General features: G+C 42.7%; 1 protein-coding gene across 11 annotated transcripts in view; it reads left to right on the plus strand.

Moving 5' to 3' along the window:
* The window catches only part of Prune2 (prune homolog 2 with BCH domain), a 243,185-nt gene that overhangs the window by 169,994 nt on the left and 50,212 nt on the right, over window positions 1-22,979 (plus strand). Inside the window, exon 1 of one of the 11 annotated variants that reach the window (XM_050159021.1) lies at window positions 3,481-3,621. The exons of the other annotated variants lie outside the window; for them this stretch is intronic. Within the exon in view, the coding sequence (XP_050014978.1) occupies window positions 3,506-3,621 (116 nt within the window). The 5' untranslated portion in view covers window positions 3,481-3,505. Of the gene's footprint in view, window positions 1-3,480; window positions 3,622-22,979 lie in introns of those variants that run through there. 11 annotated transcript variants of the gene reach the window in all.

Raw genomic sequence — 22,979 nt, forward strand, 5'->3', positions numbered from 1 at the left:
GGACTTGTTCCCAAGTGTTCTGGGACCACTTACCCCGTTCACCAACAGAAATGTCCACATGGAAACTCACTTGTTTTCCCACCACTCACAGGACCCTTAAAGGCCTCCAGGCCACATTAGAAAATGGACCAGTATTTGTGGAATAAGTACAAAAAGGGAAACAAGACATCTGTGAATATATATACTTCCCCCCGCCCCGGTCTGTTTTATCTTTCACGCCAGTGTTGAGTCTCTGGTGGCTAAAATCAAATCTACCCTGACTTAAGTTAATGAAGAACATGAGTTGGTCCATACTATAAAGAATTCAGGAACTAATCTGCTTCTAGGCAGAAAAGCTCAAATCATACAGTGTTTTTCTTTTTCTTCCTTTTTCTCACCCTTCTGTGCTGTCTCTTTTCTCAGCTCTTGAGTTATTTTTGCCTCAATGCACTGAGGTTTTCGTGGCTGTCATATGGCAATCCCCACAGAAAGCACTTCTTTTTCTTCTAAATGCCAGCGGACTCTAGTACCGCAACAGTTTAGATCACATGCTTACTCTAGTACCAATCACTGGTGGAGACTGTGTTAGTTGGTCTAGCCTGGCCTTATTATCCCTGAAGGCAGAGGGATTAACTTCGGCTCACCAATCCCTATACTTCAAATGATGAAACAAAGGTTCTTCTAGGGGTAAGGGGTGTGTCATTAACAGAAAGGGAGGAATGTAACAGAAATACCATCACATCGAAATGTACTCAGCTCCCTAGTGGATGTTTTTACTAACTGCCATTGCAGTTTCCTGTGGGCAGTCATGATTCAAAAGTATTAAATGACAAATTTCATAAATAAACAAATTATAACTTTTTGGAAGAAATAAAAGACACTATTTATTAAAACTACTACCAGATCCTACTGGATGGGTTGTTTGTTTTTCCTTTCTTTTTCCTTAGTATCAACCTAGGTTGTTTAGAGATCTCCATAGGACCCCTTCTGCCACCAACTCAACCAGCTTCAACCAAGTGTTGCCACTGCAAGCCTTGCCTACAAGAGATGGCCAGTTCAGAGTCCATACCCCATTTCTAGGAGCCCTCACTCAGGTCACCCTCACAGAGTCCAGGAAGTGTCCACTTCACTGGGTTTCCACACTGCTCATCCAATGGCCCCACTATCAGCCATCTCTCCATACACTCTCTCCCTTCATCCCAGCGATCCCATAACTGATCCCTCCTGCTCCTACACCTGCCCCCAGTCCACCTCTAAAATCTATTCTATTTCCCCTTCCCTGGGAAATATACCCCCCCACTCTCACCCCCAGAGCCCTCCTCTTTACCTAACCTCTCTGGGTCTACAGATTATAGCTTGATATCATTTACTTAACAGCTGATATCCATCTATTAATGAATACATGCCGTGTTTTTCTTTTTGTGTTTGGGTTACCTCGCTCACAATAGTTTTTTTGCTTGTTCCATCCATTTGTCTTCAAATTTCATGATGTCATTTTTTTAACTCCTGAATAATAATCCATTGTGAAAATGTAGCACATTTTCTTTATCCATTCTTTGGATGAAGGACATCTAGGCTGTAAGGATTAAGTGGCAAAAAAGTACCTTTGGCAGGTCCAGCCAAGGTGTGCTGCTAAGAGATCACACCATGCAACAGATCTAATGCAGGAGGTTTATTGGGATTGGAGAGAGTGAAAGACCATCTCAGAGTGAGGACATGAAAGAGAGAGAGAGAGATGGAGGCAGGCAGACCAAGAGATGGAAGACAGAATGAACAAGGCAGAGTGATTCGGGGTGGCTGGAACCTTTAAAGTGGATGCATGTTGCTACACAACTCTACACAATGACAATGGAAATGCTCTGCCACTCCAGGCTACTGCAGGCTGGTAGGGGCCACCAAATTTGCAACATACATTGTTTCCAGTTTCTAGCTATTATTAATAAAGCCACAGTTGACGAGTTGAGCAAATGTCCTTATGGTAGGATGGAGTGTCCTTTGGGTGTATGCCAAAGAGTGAATCTTGAGGTATATGAATTTATAGCTAGGTCTTCAATTCAGTTCTATAGATCACTGTGTCTGTTTTTATGCCAATACCATGTTGTTTTTATTACTATAGCTCTATAATAAACTTGAAATCAGGGATGATGAGACCTCCAGCAGTTCTTTTATTGTTCAGGATTGTTTTAGATATCCTGGGTTTTTTGTTTGTTTGATTTTGTTTTTTATATGAAGTTGAGTATTATCCTTTCAAGGTCTGTAGAAAATGTTGTGTTGTATTTTTATGGTGATTGCATTGCATCTGTAGATTGCTTTTGGTAGGGTGGACTTTAATACTATATTAATCCTGCAAATCCATGAGCATGTGAGATCTTTCCATTGTCTGATAATGTCTTCAATGTCTTTGTTCAAAGAGTTGAAGATTTTGTCATTAAATTCTTTCACTTGCTTGGTTAGAGTTACCCCCAAGATACTTTATATTATTTGAGATTACCATGAAAGATGTTGTTTCCCTTATTTCTTTCTCAGTCTGTTTGTCATTTGTATATAGGAGGGCTATTTATTTTTATTTTTTTGCAGTTAATTTTGTAGCCACCCATTTTTCTGAAAGTGTTTATCAGACGTAAAAGTTCCCTGTTGGAAATTTAAGAGTCACTTATGTATGCTATCATATCATCTGCAAATAATACTTCTTCCTTTCCAATTTGCATCCCATTGATCTCCCCTAGATGTCTTACTGCTCTAGCTATGACTTCAAGTATTATATTGAATAGATATGGAGAGCGTGGACAAACTTGTCTTGTTCCTAATTATAGTGGAATCACTTTGAATTTCTCTCCATTTAATTTGATGCTGGCTATAGGTTTACTGTACAGTGCCTTCAGTATGTTGAGGTATATCCCTTATATTCCTAATTTCTTCAGGACTTTTATAATGAAGGGGTGTTGGATTTTGTCAAAGACCTTTTTGGCATCTGATGAGATGATAGTATTTTTTTTTCTTTCAGTTTGTTTATATGGTGGATTTATATGGATAACAGATTTTCATATGTTGACCCATCCCTGCATCTCTGAGATGAAACCTACTTTATTATAGTGTATAATCTTTATGATGTGTTCTTGGATTTGGTTTGCGAGTGTTTTATTGAGTATTTTTGTGTCTATGTTTACGAGGGAAAATGATCTATAATTCTCTTTCTTTGTTGAGTCTTTGTGGTTTGGGTATCAGGGTAACTGTGGCCTCATAAAATAAGTTGGGCAATGCTCCTTCTATTTTTGTTTTGTGGAATAATTTGAGGAGTCTTGGCATTGACTTATCTTTAAAAGTGTGGTAAAATTCTGCGCTAAAACTGCCTGGCCCTAGGCTTTATTTGGTTGGGAGACTTTTAATGACTGCTTGTGGCACAATTAATAAAAACTCAGAGACAGATATTGGGGTTCAAGCTGAAGATCAGAAAAGCAAAGCAGCCAAGCCACTAGAGAGCTCTTACCGAGGCTCCGACAAACAAAGAGGCAATCCTGTCCTCAGCATGACTGCAGACTGCAGTGCTCTCCACCAGACCTCAGACTGCGCACTGAACTCCTGTGTTATTTTCCTCTCTAGAGATTGGATTAAGACACGTCATCCCAAGTATGGGGATCAAAGGTGTGAACTCTGTTTCTCTTTTAGACTGATTCGCTCTCAGATAGGCCAGGGTGGCCTTGAACCCACAGAGATCCATCTGCCTCTGTCTTTCCAGTGCTAGGATTAAAAGTGTGGCCACCCCTGCTTGTTCTCTATAGCTTAGGTGTGTGGCTAATTAATGGTTTTGTGTGTGTGTGTGTGTGTGTGTGTGTGAGAGAGAGAGAGAGAGAGGGAGGGAGGGAGGGAGGGAGGGANGGGAGGGAGGGAGGGAGAGAGAGAGAGAGAGAGAGAGAGAGAGAGAGAGAGAGAGAGAGAGAGAGAGAGAGAGACACTAGTGGTTTAGCTCTGCATTCTGATCTTCAGGTAAGCTTTATTTGTTAGATTACAAACAAAGTATCACTACAGCTGCTTCTATTTTACTAGGAGTTGGTTACAAGTCTATTTAAATCATCTGATCTTGATTTGACTTTGATGAGTGGTACATTTCGAGAAAATTATCCATTTCTTTCAGGCTTTTGGGTGGAGTACAGGTTTTCAAAGTATGTCCTTAGGATTTTTTTGGATTTCCTTGTTGTCTGTTGCTATATCCCCCTTTTCATTTCTGATTTTGTTAATCTGGATATTCTCTCTCCTTTTAATTTGGGTAAGGGCTTGTCTATCTTGTTGATTTTCTCAAAGAATCAACTCTTCATTTCACTGATTCTTTTGCTCTCTGTTTCTATTTTATTGATTTTAAACCTCAGTTTGATTATTTCTCGCCATCTATTCCTCCTGGGTGTACTTGTTTCTTTCAGGTGTGCTGTTAAGTTGCTAGTATGAGCTCTCTAGTTTCTTTACGTAGGCACTTGGTGCTATGAGAGCTCCTCTTACGGCCACTTTCATTGTGTCCCATAAGTTTGGGTGTGCTGTGTATTCATTTGCATTGAACTCTAGAAACTCTTTAATTTCTTTCTTATTTCTATCTTGACCCATTTTTCCTTCAGAAGAGAGTTGTTCAGTTTCCATGAATTTGTAGGCTTTCTGTTTTTTCTGTTGTTGTTGACATCCAACCTTAATCTATGGTGGCCAAATAGGATGCAAGGGGTTATTTCAATTTTCTTGTATGTATTGGAACTTGCTTTGTGTCTGAGTGTGTAGTCAATTTTGGAAAAAGTTACATGACATGCTGAGAAGATATATTCTCTTTTGTTTGGGTGAAGTGTTCTGTAAATATCTGTTAGGTCCATTTGTTTTATAACTTCTGTCAGATCCAGTATTTCTCTGTTTGGTTTTGGTCTGGGTGACCTGTCCATTGGTGAGAGGGGGGTACTGAAACCTCTCACTATCAGTGTGTGAGTATCAATCTGAGATTGAAGCTATAGTAGTGTTTCTTCTATAAAAGTGGGTGTCCTTGTGTTTTGCGCATGTTAAGAATTGAAATGTCATCTTGGATTTTTTTTTTTCCTTTCATGAGTATGAAGTGTCCTTCTCTATCTCTTGATTAGTTTTGGTTTGAAGTCTATTTTATTAGATATTTAGATGACCACACAGCTTGCTTCTTAGGTCCATCTGTTTGGAATATCTTTTTCCAGTCTTTTACGCTGAGATAATGTTAATTCTTGATATTGAGATATATTTCTTGGAAGCAGCAAAAGAATGGATCCTGTTTTCTCACCCACTTTGCTACTCTGTGCTTTTTTGTTTCTTTTCTTTTCTTTTCCTTTCCTTTCTTTTCTTTTCTTTTCTTTTCTTTTCTTTTCTTTTCTTTTCTTTTCTTTTCTTTTCTTTTCTTTTCCTGAGCAGGTTTTCTCTGTGTAACAGTCCTGCCTGTCCTGGAACTCGGTTGGTAGACCAGGTTGGCCTCAAACTCACAGGCCTGCCTCTGCCCTCTGCCTCCCAAGTGCTGAGTGAGATTAAAGGCATGCATCACCACCACCTGGTAGTCTGTGCATTTTAAATTGAAACCCTGGAAACTGAGAGTTATCAATGACCAATGATTGTTGGTTCCTGTTATTTTATTGGTATTGGTGGTGTGGTGATGGTAGTGGTGGTGGTATGTGTTCATGTGTGCGTGCACATGTGTGCATGTATGCACACTTCTCTTCTTGGTTTTGCTTGTGTGAGATTATTTATTTTCTGTATTTTCATGGGTGTAGTAAGCCTCCTTGGTTTGGAATTCCCCTTCTAGCACCTTTTGTAGGACTGGATTTGTAGATAGATATTGTTTAAATTTGACTTTATCATGGAATATTGTATTTTTTCCATTTATTGTGACTGAAAGTTTTGCTGGTTGTGGTAGTCTGGGCTAGAGTTTGTAGTTTCTTAGAGTCTACAGGACAGCTGTTCAGGTCCTTCTGGCTTTTAGAGTCTACACTGAGAGAGAAGTCAGGTGCATTCTAATGAGTCTACCTCTATATGTCAATTGATCTTTTTCCCTTGAAGCTTTTGATATTTTTTCTTTGTTCTGTATGTTTAGTGTTTTGTGATGAGAGAGCTTTTTTTTCTGTTCCATTCTATTTGATGTTCTGTATGCTTCTTGTACCGTTATAGGCATCTCCATCTTTAGCTTAGGAGAATCGTGTATGATTTTGTTGAAAATATTTTTTGGGCCTTTGAGCTGGGATTCTTCTCCTTCCTCTAGTCCTGTAATTAATTCTTAGGTTCAATCTTCTCATAGTTTCCCAGATTTCCTGGATGTTTTGTGGCAGAAACTTTTTTGATTTAACATTTCCTTTGACCGATGAATCTATTTCTTCTATAATATCTTCAATGCCTGAGATTCTCTCTTCCATCTGTTATATTCTGTTGGTGAAGCTTGCCTCTATAGCTCCTGTTCAAATTCCTAAATTTTTTATTTCCAGTATTCCCTCTGTTTACGTTTCCTGTATTGCTTCTATTTCCACATTCAAGTCTTGAACCGTTCTATTCGTTTTCTTCAACTGCTTGGTTTTTGTTGTTGTTGTTTGTTTTGTTTTGTTTCTTGGCTTTTGTTGATGGGTTTATTTATTTCCCCCAACTGCTTGTGTCTTTTCTTCACTTTCTTTAAGACTTACTTACTTTTTCTTTAAAGACCTTTATCATTTTCATAAAGTGTATTTTAAGGTCTTTTTCTTATGCTTCAGCTGTGTCGGAATGGTTGTGTTGGACTCTCTGTAATAGGTTAGCTGGGCTCTGACGGTGACATTGCCATGGCTGTTGTTGATTGTGTTCTTATACTGGTGTCCAAGCATATGGGTTTGGGATGACTATAGGTCTAGGTGCTGATTTCTGAGTTTGACTTTGTTGGGTTTTGTTCCTTGTTTTCTCTTTCATTGATGAATTTTGGGGGAGTGTATTTCTTGATTTCTTAAAAGATTTATTGATTTCTTCACACTGTATTTTCCTGGCTTTCTTTAAGGAATTTATTCATTTCCTCTTGAAGGGCCTCTATCATCTTCATGCCAGGGTCTTGGCATCTGGATTTGGGGTGATTATATGTTTAGGGCTGATTTCTGGGAGGTCAGGAGGGGGTGGTCTGTGGGATTCACAGCAGGTGTAGAAGTGGGGGCAGGGACCCTAAAGGCTTGGGTCGGCTTGGGTCTGCTTGGGGAACAGAGGAAGTAGAGAAAGTCTGTGCTCAGGCTACTTTGTCTTCTGGTAGGCATGTCCTGTGGTGGAGCAGGCATTGTCTGTCCGAGCTGGGGACCAGGACACAGTGGGCAGTCAGGAAGGGAGGCTGCAGCTGGTGTCGTGTTGCAGCACTAGGGGTTGAGTCTGCCAGCCTGAGGAATTGGGTCTGCTGGGGGAACAGAGAGCAAATCAAAACTTTTTAAGAACCCTGGGGTTCTTACATGCTAGGCAAAGCACCTTATGCTTCTAGCTCCTTTAAATTTTATTTTGAGACAGGGTCTTACTAAAATTTGCTAGACACAAAATTACGATCCTCTTGTCTTCACCTTTAAATAACTTTTATTATATTAGTGTAATTATTCTATTTTATTACTAGGTATTAATTTTTTACTGTTCCTAATTCATAAAGTAAATTGTATCAGAGGTATCTAAAAGGAAAAACTATGGTGTATCTAGAGTTGGGAGCTCTCTGTAGTGTCAGTATAGGTTGAGTTGGGGTGTCTGGGGTCTGAAGCCAATGCATCTAGGGATAGTGAGGCTGGGTTCTGAAATGTTAGTAGTGATCATCTGTAGAGGTTAAAAATAGGAATGTGTACTGTTTATAATTATAAATATAATAGAAATATAAAATAGAATTTATATTTAAATATATAATTTAATTGTATATATAATCTGAAATGTACCTTATGCCCTGTATTTTGAACACTTGATTCTCAGCTTGGAGCAACTTCGGGGAGTTGTGGAAACTTTAGAAGGTGGAGACTATTTGGCAGGCCCCACCTTTGGAGGTTCTGCCTGCCCTGGTTCTTGCCATGCTGTCTGCTTCCTGGCACACCATGATATGAACAGCCTCTATCACATGCTCATATTGTTGTGTGCTGAGTAGTTTTGTCTGTCTTTCCTGTTGTTCTGAACTAAAGCCCTTTGATACCATGTGCCAAAAGTAGATATTTCAGCCCTTCGGCTGCTTCTATCAGGTATTCCGGATGCAGTAGAACAAAAGTGAGAATAAGAAGAGTGGTTCCTGGCAGGGCAGTGGTGGCACACTCCTTCAGTCCCAGCACTGGGAGGCAGAGGCAGGCAGAACTCTATGAGTTCAAGGCTAACTTGGTCTACAGAGTGAGTTCCAGGGTGGCAGAGCTACACAGAGAAACCATGTCTCAAAAAAACAAAAACAAAAACGAAACAAGAAGGAAGAAAGGAAGAAAGGGAGGAAGGAAGGAATAAAGGAAGAAAAGTGGTTCCAGAGAAACAGGACCATTGCTGTGATGAAACCTAAAGACACAGCTCTGGGGACACTGGAGTGGCTTGTGGGAGGTATTTGGGAGTTGGATGAGGCAAGCTAGAGTAGCCGTAGAATTGTAAACACAGCTTACTGTGCCATCCTGGTGCAGGCTTGGAAAACCAGAATGTTCATAGAAATGCTGACAGCAAAGACTTTATGACCTTTGGTGTGACATTCTGGCAAAACCTTGTGTTTACCTGTGTCCTTGAAAACTGAATGGAACTGAACTCAAACATATGAGCATTAATGTCATAGAGGAGATGTCAGGACAGCGTGGTGTTCAGATTGCTGTAGTTGCTGGCTGCTTTCAGCCAGATTTATAGTGGGAATCTAGAGTCACAAGTAGAGAAGAAGCATTTGAAGTTGTGACCAGAAAAAGAGCATCCTCGGCTAGGACAAAGAAGCCACCGCTATCACAGAAATTGGTGTCATTAATGAGAGGCCGCAGTTTTCTCTGGGCAACAGGAGAGGTACCTGGAGGGCAATTCAGACACTGGCTGTACCCAACCTGTTTTGGACTCCAAAGTATAAAACTGCAAACCCATTTGAAAGATTTTCCTTTTAAAAGAGGCGCTCCTTTCATGCAAAGCTCCACAGCGAGTATTCCCCCGCCATTTAACCACTGGAGGCTGCTGCAGCTGTGATCCAGGTTGCCTAGTTGCTACCTGCGCTGGTGGCAGAGCCTGTTTTTTTTTTTTTTTTTTTTTTTTTTCACACTGCTGCTCCTGAAGACACGCAGAAGACAGTTGTTCTAGTGCTGTAGAAGCCTACACTCGTAGGAAGGTCTGTGAGGCCAGGTGATGCACAGCAAGGTTAAGTTCCCTGTGAGGAGGCTGTAAGAAAGCTTTGTGTAATTCTATGAGACGGGTGCAAAAATTGAAATGGAGACCTGGGTTGTTGGAGAGACCAGACCTGTGGCCAAGGAGAGCTAGAGGCACTTAGTGGAGATAGCCCAAGAGGGAGGGAGTGTTAGCTGTAAACAGCAAAGCCATGTGGATAGGGCTATGCAAACCCAGGGGAGCCCATATTACGGCACCAATTGCCTCGAGCGCCAGACAAGATGCTACATGACTTAATGGTTGCCCTGCTGGTTTTGGTCTTTCTGTGGTCCCACCATTCCTCTCTGTGACCTCTTTCCTCTCCTCTGGAATGGGGATTTTTACTCTGCGCCATTGTATCTTGGAAAAATGTAACTTCCTTCTCGAGTTTATAAAGATTCACAGTTAAGAGTTTGTCTTGGGTCTCAAGAGAGACTTTGAACTTTGACTTTTGAGCAGTTTGGGGAGCCGGAGAGATGGGGGACTCTTGATGTTGAACTAAATGTGTTTTATGTTGTGAGATGTCATTTGGGAGATGGGGAATGATGTTAATAGCCTGATTCTAAAGTGTCCCCCACGGGTTCCTGTCTAAATGCTTATTCCCCAGATGCTGGCTGTTTTGGGGAAGCTCTGGAAGCTGGAGGAGGTGTGGCCCAATTGAGGAAGTAGGTCATTAGAGGCAGACCTTGGGAGGGTATAGCTGCTACCTGGTCCCTTCCTTCTCTTCCCTGCTCAGCTTTCTGTTCTGCAGTGATGTGAACAGCCTCCACCACACATGCCCACTGCCATAAACCACCCTGCTCTCCATGCCTCCCCACCAGAATGGAATGAAATAGTTCACTGTATCCATCAGGCTGTGTGGGCATTGTGATGCAGAAGTAACCCATACACCATATTCTTGTTGGGTGCAATCTACAAGGCCCAGAGAGGCCTGCACGTGCTGCCTAACTCTCGGGGATCTCGAAGTTTGTTCTTCACTAGCATGTTAGTTCCGAGAGCAAAACAACAATGAAAGGAAAAAGATAAGAAAAGTCTGGTTTGTTGGAATGAAACAAAATAAACAGCTCTATGTTCTATAGATTATCTCAAGATCTGTAATAGGGCCGTGTACATTCTTTCTAAGGGCCCCGAAGAGGAGAACCCCTAGATCATCTCTGCCATTTCCCACTATTATTTGGCCCAGAGCGTTTTGGGTTTCATCTGTAGATCTGGATGCAGACTTTGGGAAATGATGGTTTAAATGTGTACCAAAGCCTCACTCTGTGTCTCATTTGCCCAAGGACACAGGGAACACTCGAGTCTCAATCCTCCCTGTTCATTTGTTCTCTGTCTTCCAAACTGGAGCTGCTGGGGAACTGACAGCTGGGTGGTTTCTGGAATCTTCCTGAGTCCTACCATAGCTGGCTACCTCCAGGTTTCCCCAGTGAGTCCTCCAAAGGGTCCAAGAAATGACTTGATTTTTCAACCAGACAGTGACTGTGTAGTACTAAACAGATAGAATACTTTAATGCTAGAGGAAATGATTGGCCCATCAGTAAGGAAGCCTAGGGAACGATGATGGGTGCTAATGGATCACCAAGGAGACAGAGCAGTGGTCCATGACTTTTCTATTGCCGTGCTCATCATACCATCTGCCTTGCAGGAGCTGACATTATGCTTGTTCAGACAGAACCTGCCCTCTCCACATATGAAACGGGCACAGGAAACAATAGCTTAAGAGCTCAGAGTGTGGCTCAATGATAATAGACTTGGCTTGCTTTTGTAAGACCCTCGATCAATCCTAGGGCTAGAGGGGGAAATGGAAAGACACTGGAGTCAGGGAGGTTTTCGGTGGAGTCAAAGAGTTTGATTTGATTTTCATGTTCCTCAGGGACAAGAATAGCATAACTAAGAAAATACTAATGAAGAAAAGACAAAGGTGAAGACAAAAGCAAGAACAGAGGCAGCCATTCTAACAAAGTAGACAAAGCAGCAATAAAAGGGATGAATATGGCAAAAATAGACTCCTAGGTGCGGGGAACTATTCAAAGATAATATACGTATCTGAAAATTGGGTGCGAAAAGAGATGGAATTAGGTCAGCTGAAGATAACCGAGCCCGAAAGATGGATCAGGGATGCTGTGCACAGCAGCTGCCGTGAGAAGCAGGTGTTGCTTTCAGAGTCGCAGTTATTTTCATTTTCCACTGCTTTCTGAGATCACATCATCAGAGAATACTCAGAAAGATGAACCAATATGGTGGACGCATGGCCAGAGGGCAGTGGCGGCTGTGTAGCGCTAGCTGAAGGCAGCCTAGGCTTTCCGCCATGATGTTAGCATTTCAGTAGCCCGTGTGCTTTGTCCTTCTACATTTTGTTATGGAAATATCAAAATCCCAGAGAATCTGGCCCTGGGTAAGAGCTACTATTGCTATAGAGAGACAAAGGGAAGTTGTGACTTACTAAGCATCTTTTATTCTCTACTGTGATTTGGTTTTGTCTAAGTGATGGTTTCTAGAAACCCTTGAGCTTCTTGTTCGTTTATATTGCTTTGTTCTTTTACATTTATTTTTGGGGGGATAGTCACTTTTGGAGGTCAGGGACAGCTGGCCGGAATATACTCTCATTTCATCATATGAATCCTGGGGACTGAACTCAAATCATCAGACTTGGCAGCAAGTACCTTTACTGGCTGAGTCATCTTGCCTGCCCTGCATTGCTTTGATTTGAGACCGGGTCTCATGTATCCCAGGCTGACCCTGGGCTCACAATACAGCTGAGTATAATCTTGAATTCTGATCCTCTCACCTCCCCTTCCTAAGCACTGGGATTATAGGTATCTGCCATCATGTATCATTTATAGAAATTAAGAATTTTATTATTTTCAAATTCTTTCATATTTTCTAATATTGCCAAATGCTTGTGTTTTAAAGCTTAGACTAAGAAAAATGAAGAAATTCCTTCTCCTCTATACCTACCCCATATAGACGTTCACAGTTGATGGTATATTTTGTCCTAGACACACACACGCACACACACACACACATCTAAAAATGTGTGTAATGAATTTTATGTAAATAGTACCACTCAAAGCATGCCATCTTGTTAACTTGAATTTTTAATTATATATCTCTTAGATACCATCACACACCAATATACTTAGATTTTTACTCCAGTGAGTATCATGTTATATTCCATTACTTTCTTATTGGTTAGCCGTTAATATTTTTTTGAAAACAAAATAATTTTTCACTTCCTAAAATAAAATATTTCAGTGGACAATTTCCTTTAGTAGCTGAATGAGCAGCTAGTGGCCAAGGCCTGGGGCAAAACGGTGCCAAGTATTTTTTTTTGATTTTTTTAAAAGATTTATTTAATCTTATATTATGTTTTGCCTGCATTCATGTCTGTACCATGGGTGTGCCTGGTGCCTGCAGAGGCAAGAAGAGGGTGTTGGGTGCCCTGGAACTGGAGTTAAGAGATGGTTGTGAGCTGCCATGTGGGTGCTGGCAACTGAACCTGGGTCCTCTAAGAAAGCAATGAATTTTGACTTAACTGTTGAGCCATTTCTCTGGCCCTTGATGAGAACAGTTTTAAGTGGGATCCTTTGGCAGAGGTCTATGGTCCAGACCTGCCACCTGCTTTTTTTTTGGGGGGGGGAGGGGCAGGTGTGCTGAGGATGCATTGTTCTTGGGAGAAACCAGTTCCGTACACCACGCTCTGCGTACAAAAACCTGGAACTGTGCTGAATTAAATAGCCTTCATTGCTGTTTCTGTTACATCCTAATCGAAATCAGATCGATAAACAAACCCTGCCCCGCCCAAGAGGTGCCAAGTATTTTTAACCTCAAAGAGAGAGATGGCAAGAGGCTCTCAACAGCCTTGATGTTTCCCTGAAAGTCTCTCTGAAAATGTAACCCCAGGATACTCAACTCAGCCATCACCCAGTCTACCACAGAAGACTAGAGAGGAGGAGCAGGGGAATCCTGAGGGTGTTACCTGACTGTGAGGGGGGTGTACTTCCTGTCCCCCCAAAGTTGGTTGAGGAGTGTTCACTCTGAATGAAGACCTGGGACTCCTTCCACAGCTGCCTAGTACTACATTTCCTGCTGGCTATCTGCTCAGACAATGGGTTTGTAGTCTGCCCTCGTCTGGCCTGGACAATTAGGAAAAGGTCTAACCATGTCCTGTTTGTACCTTTGTCAATTTGACACTGCTCATAGAAAGGGTTTTTGTTTGTTGTTTGTTTTTAATGCTACACATCTTTCTATATAGGTTCAGATATATAGATATAGATATGGATATAGATATAGATATGGATATGGATACAGATATAGATATCTCCATGACCATTCTTAGAGTGACGGGTCAAAAGCCGTCACGCTGAACATTTTAATAAATATAGCCCAGAACAGTAACCCAATTTACACTCCTCATCAGTGCACAGACACATTTAGGAGTGCTATTTGCACCAGTTTTAAAGCTTCACACTTTGGGGGAAAAAAATGCATCCAACTTCAAGAAAATAAAATGTTTTTTCTATGTCTTTTATTCTGGGGCAGATGTTGGCAAACACAGCCACAGCCAGGTGAGATTTAGCTGACCACCTGTGCTGTACCTGGTGGGAGGGGAGAGATTTGGCAGAAGTTGAACTCAGAGCCTCGTGGCCCCCACTGAGCTCTACCCCTGGCCCCTGGAACACAGCCTGCCCATTTGCCTCCGTGCCATCTGTGGATGTTTGGTGTTAAGTGGCAGAGCTAAACATGCAAACTGAACACGCTTAGAATCTGACTCTGTACAGGAAAAGCCCTCTGCCACACCCTGCTCTGGAGCAGGCTGACTTAGCTCTTTCACCTCACACACCCTTCACACCGGCACGTCAAACTGTGAGGTCAGCAGGTGAAAACGTGTTTATGTGGCGACCTTTGCTGTTGTTTCTGGTGCCAGATCAACCCGGGCATCTCAGTGTTCTCACACCCTTGAACTACAGGAAAGGAAGCAAAGCCATGATGATATGGGGTGAAGTAGAACCCCCTCTGAGTGTGTTTCCTTTGGCTGCGGGTGGGGCTGGGAGGAGGCTGTGGATTGCTCTTGGATGCCAGGGATGGAATGCTGATGAAGTACTGTAGAGGGTACAGGAGCCTGGATTAATGCCCTAGGAGGTTCGGCACCTGCTTGAGCATCTGACCGAACCTGTTGTCTTGGGTATTGATGACTCTCGTTCTGAAGGAAAACAAGCATCTTCTGTTTTCTGTCTCCTTCTAAGACCCCCATTCCCAGCTGCTGCCATGTCCTGGAGGAGCTTTTATTGCTGGGAAAGGTGGTAAATGCCTCACCCGGATGACCTTTATCTAGTCACTTCTTTGGGAAACATGTCTGAAAGAGTCACCAGATATTCCCAAATCACATTTTGAAGAAAAATCATGTAATAATAATAACAACAACAGTAAATAATTGTTATTTGAGGGAGCTGGGTTTAGTGGTCCCAGTAGGAAGATTGGGAGTTCTGGGCCAATCTAGGCTACACAGCTGTCTGAAAAGTAAAAGTTTTTGTTGGCTCTAGGCATTAAATTCAGGGCTTCCTCTATGCTGTATGTCTTGTTTCCATTCCTCTTATTCTTCCCACTGTAAATATTTGGTTTTGGTCCATAGCTCTTCATCTCCACCATGAATGGCCCTATCTAGACACTGAAGTCCAGGATCTCTGGCTTCACATAGTACAGCAGAAGACAGGCAAGTTTCAAATCAGAAACCAAAGGAATGTCCAAGGGCTCCATGTGAGGTCAGCACAGGCTTCTATGGGACATGACCATCTCTGAGTTGAGGGTCACATCCGGTGTCTGAGTTGGCCAACTGAGCAGTAGTGGACGAGCTGGGCTTATAGGCTAAGTGGGCAGAGGAGCCTTAGAGAGAGCCCGAGACACAAGGATCTCCTGAGACTGCTCTGGAGTCAGGTCTCTGTTCTTGAGACGTCTGGAGTGAGAAAGGACTCCAGAAAGTAGCATCAGGGTTGAGAGCAATAAGCGTGTTCAGATAACAATCTTGAGGAAATAGCAGCCTAATCCGAAACAGAGACAAAGATCAAGAGTTTTCTTCAAGAATAAACCTGAGCTGTGGCTTCTCAGTGTATTGGTTGCTGGTCAAGGGCTTTCTGTTGCTGCAATAAATATCAGAACCAAAAGCAGTTTTCAAGCCAGAGTTCATAATTGAGGGAAGTCAGGGTGGAAAATTGAAGCAGAAACCATGGAGGAACACTGCTTACTGGCTTGCTTTCTTATACAGCTCAGGCCCACTTGCCTAGGGATTGGTGCCTCCCACAGTGGCCTGGATCCTCCCAATCAACCATCAGTGCAAACAATCCCCCAAGGATGTGACCACAGGCCAGTCTGATCTAGGCAGCCCCTTAGTTGGGACTCCCTCAGATCACTGTTGGCTCCATCAAGTTGACAGCTGAAGCTAGCTGGGACAATTACTGTTTTCAATACTGGGACCAAATACTCAACAAGCGTCAGTTTAAATAAGGAAAGAAGGGTAAAGTTTGGCTGCTCTAGGTGGATAAAGTCCATCATGGCTGGGAAGGCACAGCAGCAGGAACATGGTGGTCATACGGCGTCTGTGGTCATAAAGATACACAGAGAGAGGTGAGCACTTTGCTTGCTTTCCCCCAAACCACATTATGGGTGGGATTCCTTTGGGGTGTCAGCTAAACTTCCCTGGCAATGCCCTCACAGCCATGCTCAGAGATTTGTTTCCCAGCAGCTTCTGTATCCAAGTCAAGTTGACAAGATGAGCCATCATAGCCAGCGGGAATGGAGAGAAGCAAGATGAGTCTGTAGGGCTCTATGGCGAGCTAGATTGGGAAGACAGGATCTAAGGAAGAAGTGCCAGTTCTGGACTTGGATGCCCAAGGGATGTGTGGCCACGATCACAGGAAGGGAACCGTATCTGCCAGCTGGTACTGTGCAGTAAACTATGTAAATACAAGCATGTATTATCTCCCAGTTTTTGTGTGGTAGGAGTTTAAGAGGGCAATAGCTCAGTAGCTCTGACTCAGGGCTTTATAGTAAGAAATTTCCAGAACATCTGAGGTGGGAGGGACTTGTTCCCAGGCTTTTGACAGAGTTTCTCTTTTCAGAATTTTCACCCATTCAGTTTTGGTGCATGGGATTGAGCAAGAACCAGGACCTGGGTTTTTAAAGGAAGTCAAGTTCCTTGCCACCTGGACCCCTATGCCCTGTAACTATGCATCCTTATAGCATGGCACCCAGATCCTCAGCACCAGCCCAGGCTCAGTGATCCAAGTGAGAGCAAAATGAAATCACAGGCCTTCGAGAACATACCCAGCCTTAGAGCATAGGCAGCGGCATCTTTTCCTCTGTTTCTGAATGCAAATCACTAAATTCACTGCACATTGAGAGAAGGGGAGCTAGACACTGCCTTTTAAACAGAAGACCTAAGAATCTCTGGGCTTTTGAAAACCTACCACAGATAAAGTATGCCATGGCTGGTTTGTACAGAAGGCAGATTCTGTTTTGTACATGTTGAGTCTGAGATGCTCATGGGTAAGTTTCCTTGTGAACTGTAAAATTCTTTTATAAAGCTGCCCCTGCTCAAAATTCTGGCCTGTGGTCTCTTTTACCTTTTTTTTTTTTTCAACAGACGGGACACTGAACCAGGGACTCAATATGTAGCTGAGACTGGTCTGGAACTTTGTAGCCAGATTGGCTTCAAGTTCTCAATTCCTCTGCCTCAGCCTCCTGAGTGGTAAGCATACAGGCATGCTTATTGTGCCCGATACCCATCTGATTTAAACTTCGTCTGTGTTAATGTGCACACGTGGGTGTCTGTGAATGCATGAATGTGTCTGTGTGTGTGTGTTCACATAAGTATTCATGCACATCTGTAGAACTCAAAATATGAGTCTAGGAAAAAAGAGTACTGGCACTCACAGTTCAAGAGAGCTAGTCCCTGGCCATCACGGCAGGGAGCATGGCAGCAGCAAGCAGGCATCGTGTTGGAGAAGCAGCTGAAAGCTTACATCATCTGATCCGTAAACATAAGACAACCAGGGAGAGAGCTCACTGGGAGTGGCATGGCCTTCTGAAACCTCAAAGCCCACCCCCAGGTGTTATCATTTATAAACAGGTAGTGGGGGACCCGTCCCACGGGGTGCAGCAGTCCCCTTGGTGGGTGGGAGACCGCGGCGGGGAGACAGACAGATAGGCCATGCAGAGACAGAGTTTGGGTATAGAGTTTATTTAGTGGGTTGTGGAGGGGGAAGGGAAGGGAAGAAGGGAAAAAGGGGGGAAAAGGGAGAAGGGAAAGAAGCAGAAGCTGCCTCTCCAGAAGAAGGGCGGGGTGGGGGGGTCAGCTTGCCTCAGAGAAAGAGGGGTGGTGGGTGGGAATGGGCGGGACTTGTCTCTTAAAGGGACGGGGTACCCAGGTGACAGACCAAGCCTGCAGATTATAACACCACAGACACACCTCTTCCAACAAAGTTGTGTCTCCTGATCTTTCTCAAAAGCTCTGTCAACTGGGGACCAAACATTCCAATTTATGAGTCTATGGTGGTCCTTCTCATTCAACCCACCTCACAATCTCCGTGTCCCTCCTCTGGAGCCACCCACCTTGTTTCTTGACCAAATAGGCCAGTTTGGCTGCCTGGCCAGCCCTAGGGGTCCACCTGTTTGCACCCCTGAAGTGCTGAGGCTCTTAAAGTTATAGAAAAATATTGAAAGCCTGCAGCAAGAAACAGAATTCTCCATGTTTCTTTGCTCTCCACCAAGAGTTGAATGACTATCCAGAAGCAAACCATGTTCAGTCAGTGCTCCTCAGAAGTTAGCACATGTAAGAGTCACTGGGAAGAATCTGCTCGCAAAACTACTTAAGCGCTGTATTTCTGGAACAATTCCAAAAGAATTTCTTAGTAGAAAATTATTTGTTTTTATTTTAAGTTCTGTATCCGAGGGGAGAATCTGTTTAAGTATCTGTAGCGTCCAGAGGTGTCAGATCCTCCTGGGGCTGAAGTCACAGGTGATTTGAGCCAATTGTTGTGAATGCTGGGAACTGAGCTCCAGTCCCCTGAAAGGCAGCAAACGCTCTTGACCTCTGAGCCCTTCGATAAGTGTTTGGATGGTCATTTGGGGTACAGAGTGACTTTTGCACCGCCATGATTTTGCAGTTTGACCCCAAGTGAGGGGGTTGCCTTGTGTTCCTGTCCTGTAAGAACCACAGGTGTGGTACTGTGGAAGTAGGGAGGCCTTTGTCCCTAGAGTCCACTAGAGAAGGCGGTGTAGGGTGAATGTTCACTGCTGTCCTCTGTTGCTTGCTGTCCCCTTCTTTTTCTGTCTCTCCTGCTGTCTTCATCTCCTTAGGGACTACAGTAGTCTAGGATTCTACTTCCTGCCTGGCTACAGAGCTTGCATGTAGAAGGAGAGGGGGCCACTGATAGGGAATTGTTGTGAAGAGCTGATTTATGGGCTTCACCTCAACTTCCTGCAGTGTGCTCTCCTTTGGGGGAAGCTGAGTGTGAAACCTGCTGCAGGTCCAGCCTACTTCTTGCTCTGAGCATTTAATAGGAGCTCTGGGTGCACGGGGTGACAAGTGTTATAGTTAAACCTTGCAGCCACTTTATCAGACAAGAATCTCGAAATGGCAATCCAACCACTGAGCTAATTTCTGTGCCCAACAAAGAACAGTAAATACCCCAAGGAAGCTTTTGTTTGTTTCCTTTTTCCTTTTATCTCACTTCCGGAAGAAAGCAGCTTTATCAGACATGTATATCTTTGTTAACTAGAAGGAAACCTGAATAATTTTAGAAACTGTGATCTACAGAAAACTTATTTACGTAACCCTTTCCTGAAAAATATATCAGCAGAATCAAATAGTGCTTTTCTAAAGAACAATCCCGAAACCCAGTTTGACCTACTCCATTGTTTCTGTGATTTTGGTTGCCAAATTTTTAACAGTGGTTATTCTGGGAAAGGGGTGCCACCTGCTGCCGGGTGTGCATGCCTGTCAGGAAGTATTACATCTAGAAGTGCTGCGTGTGCCAAGTGTCGTTGGCTCATCGCTCATCTCTTGTTAAAAAACAGGCAAGGCTGTTTCCATGGGACACGCGCGCACGCGTGCACGTGCTAGGACTTATGAAATGTAGAAAGGATTTAATTTTTTTCCCTATGCTAAGTGTGAGAGGGTGCCTTTAGCTATGATGGAAATCCCCATGCTGACTTTCACTGTGTGAGACAAGGAGTCCCCGCTACTGGAATTGGCCCCTCTTTACTTAGAAACATAAACCCCAGGAATACACTATCATCTATCAACCTACGCAAAATCCTTTCTTAAACCAGAGAGTTTCAGATCTGTCGCTGCCCTCACTTGCTGACATTCAGGTCATTAGAGTGGGCACAGACTTCCTGTCAAGAGCACCAAAGCACACAGCAGCAGCACACCACAGCAGGGTCCTACTTCTTGTGGGAGTTTCACTCTTCACTGATCCGGCCAGCTGTCTTGCTTTCTAGCATCTGAATTCAAGGTCGCTTTCCTTGTGAACTCTTTGAAACTGTTCTTACACATGATAAGTGAGCTTTACTGTGTGGCCACTTACAAATGTTTCTCAGGCTCTAAACCGTAGTTTTGTAGTTAATTTTTACATCGATGGTCTGAAGTTAAAAGAATAGCCCATACGATACTGACCTTGGGTGTATTTGGATTGGCAGCCTATGTGCTGAGTTTGAGAACATGTAATGTTCTTGCTGAGTGTAGATGTGCCCTTTAGAGAAAGCTATTGTTATAGCCTCCAGATTTCCTGTGTTCTTATCTATTTCTTTTTAAATTAATATATTCCTAAGATATATATAAGATTTTCCTCTATGAAATCTACTATATATTTCGGTTTATATTGCATTTGTGTTTTGTATCTTATGAGGCTCTATTGTTAAAGTGTTAATTAACACTAGATTATTGCATCCTCTGAAAAATTATCTCCATTAATACTAAATACTAGCCTTTTAACCATGGCAGTGCTTTTCTGCTTAACGGTGTGACAGTGTGTTCAGCTGATATTAATACCTGGCTCTTAGATGCTTTGCTTATTTATTTATTTATTTATTCTATTTTTGAGACAAGATCTTGGCTATGACATGGCTGGTCTGAAACTCCATATGTAGACCAGTCTGGCCCCTAACTCATAGACATCTACCTGCCCCTGCCTCCTGAGTGCTGGGACTAAAGCTGTGCGCCATATCATCCAGCTAGGTACTTCTTTGTAAGCAGCATGGCTCCTCGTGGTGTAAGTGACATTACATGCTCAGCTCCATCTCAGTGATTCAACACAGAAATTATTCTTGAATCATCGCAGTCTCTTTCATACTCTTTCAAAGTACTTGCATTGCTACTTTCTTCCCCATTTATTAAGTCTCTTGACAATAACTCATATATAATGTTCCATTAGTGTAGTTAATTTTGGTTTTTCTTTTGTGTGTGTGTGTGCGTGTGTGTGCGTGTGTCTCTATCTCCCCATTGTCTTTTTCCTCAAAGGACTTAGAGTGACTCCTAGTCAGTGCCCCCAAGTGACTTTACACTTTATTCTTCTGGAACTCAAGGTCATATGGCTTCTTTGATCCTGTTTCTTGGTTTGGGTTTCGCCTGGCATTTAGGTCATAGAATGAGGACATGCTTAGCACATGGCTAGTACTTCAGTTCCTAGAGGTTGCTGTTCATCTTCTACCCAGGACACCTATCTGACTCTGTGTTCCAGGGCCAGAGAATGCAGACTTCCTCATCTGTTTTTATTAGAGGGAGTTCTTCTCTAATTTTTTTTTATTTTTTTTTTCTTCTCTAATTTTTTATTAGAGCCTTCTGTAGCAGGTTAGGCCTATGACTTTTTTCTAGCACTGGGAGGCCTAGACTGGCCTGCGTCTAGTCTAGAGATCTTACCCACTCATTGACTTTTTAATAACTTCAGGATGATACCTAGGGATTTCTCTTGGCAGAGTTTAAGCTTGGAAATGTATTTTATCATTGTCTAGGTATTCAATTTCATATGGTAGTTCTTATGTTTCTGTAGGGTAGCCTCACTTCACCTTCAAGACATTCTATGGTCAGTACACTGCATTTTTTTCTGTCCATCTGTATCAATGATAATATTAATTTATCAGTTGGGTATTATAAGAGGTAAAAAACCAATAACTAATAAGGGAATTGTAGCAATGATGTATCAGTTTTTAAAATTATGAGTTCTTTCTTTCTGGAATTTTCCATTTAATATTTTTAAATTAGAATTGTGTATGGTAACAGAAGCCACAGAGACTGTGGCTATGTGGGGGGACATTGAGAAAGCACGTATACAGGCCATTACACTCTGCTAGACATAGCTAAAACTTTCTATTCTCTCTTCTTACTTAGCAAAGGCAGAAAACCACAGACGGGGAGACCAAAAGGTCTCTAAATTGAAGTAAAAAGCAATATTTTACTTAATTCACATGATTAATTTATTCTAGGCAATTTAAGTATTGAAGTATATTACTGCTATAAACATTCATTTCAAAATAATTTTAATTGAATATGACACCAATTAAAAAATTAAGTAAATTGAGTGGATTGAGTAAATATGAAGTAATAGATGATGACCTTTAAAAAAAAAAACAAAAAAAGCATAAAGGTATTATTTTGATACTTCAATTTATGGTATACTTGAAAACCTTTTATGCCTTCCCAAATTCATGTCTTCACTTTTAAAATGTACTCCTACACTTTCACGTCCCAGGCAAGATACGTATCGTAGACACAGACTGTGTTGGGAATGTGGAAATTGGATATCCAAATGAGCAAATAACATTTTGACATAGTGTGAGCCACATATTCCCTCTGAAGGAATAAGGTTTGGTGTGTATCAGAATGGGCAGGTGAGGGCACGGTCTCACAGCAAAACAGAACAGAAAACCGTTTCTTGTTCATGTACCCACTGGTCTTTAGTGCATCATCGGCACCGGAAATCTAGCCAGGCGGAACCCTCAAGACCACCAACGCAGGAAGGATGATACCACACGCTCCTGTTCCTAAGTCTTTTCATTAGCTACAGCGAGTCACATGGTCACTGAAAAGATCAGGAGTGGGGGACAAGTGATGACATTATTCTATCCACTAAAGAACCCACAGAACAGTCATGAGGCATCCTCTAGGTGGAGACATGTGGCCAGCTCACCGGGCACACTTCTGCCACCTAGTCTTCTTCAGGCCACTTCTTTCTTTTCTACAGATATTTATGCTCCTGCGCCTTGCCTGGGCTCTCCTAGGCGGGCTTCTAGGCTCTTACAGCTCGGATTTCCCTCATAACCGCTGAATGCCCATGGGCTTGTCGGTAGTTCTTGACTCCAAACACCCCGGAGCATGGCCTTCAGCTTTTCCCTTTCCTGGATCCTGTCTTCACAGGTCTCCACTCTGTACTGAGGACAGCTGCTGAGGGCTCAGACTCTGTTCTGGAACGCCAGTGAGCTGGGAGGCAGGCTAGGATCTGCAGATTTGTGCAGCTGTGAAATTACCTCTTACCTGGATTTATACACAGTTCGTAGGAATCTTGGTGATGTTTTGTCCCAACATGTACAACCCATACTTCAGTTAAACCACTGCTTTTGATGTTATTTCTTAACTGTAAGGATGTCTTAAACTCAGACAGAGGGTTTCATGTATATTGTGTATGTTTATTCTCCAT

Source organism: Alexandromys fortis, unplaced genomic scaffold (genome assembly GCF_014885135.2).
Source record: "Alexandromys fortis isolate MF-2015 unplaced genomic scaffold, M_Fortis_MF-2015_v1.1 scaffold_10, whole genome shotgun sequence".
NCBI classification, from domain to species: domain Eukaryota; kingdom Metazoa; phylum Chordata; class Mammalia; order Rodentia; family Cricetidae; genus Alexandromys; species Alexandromys fortis.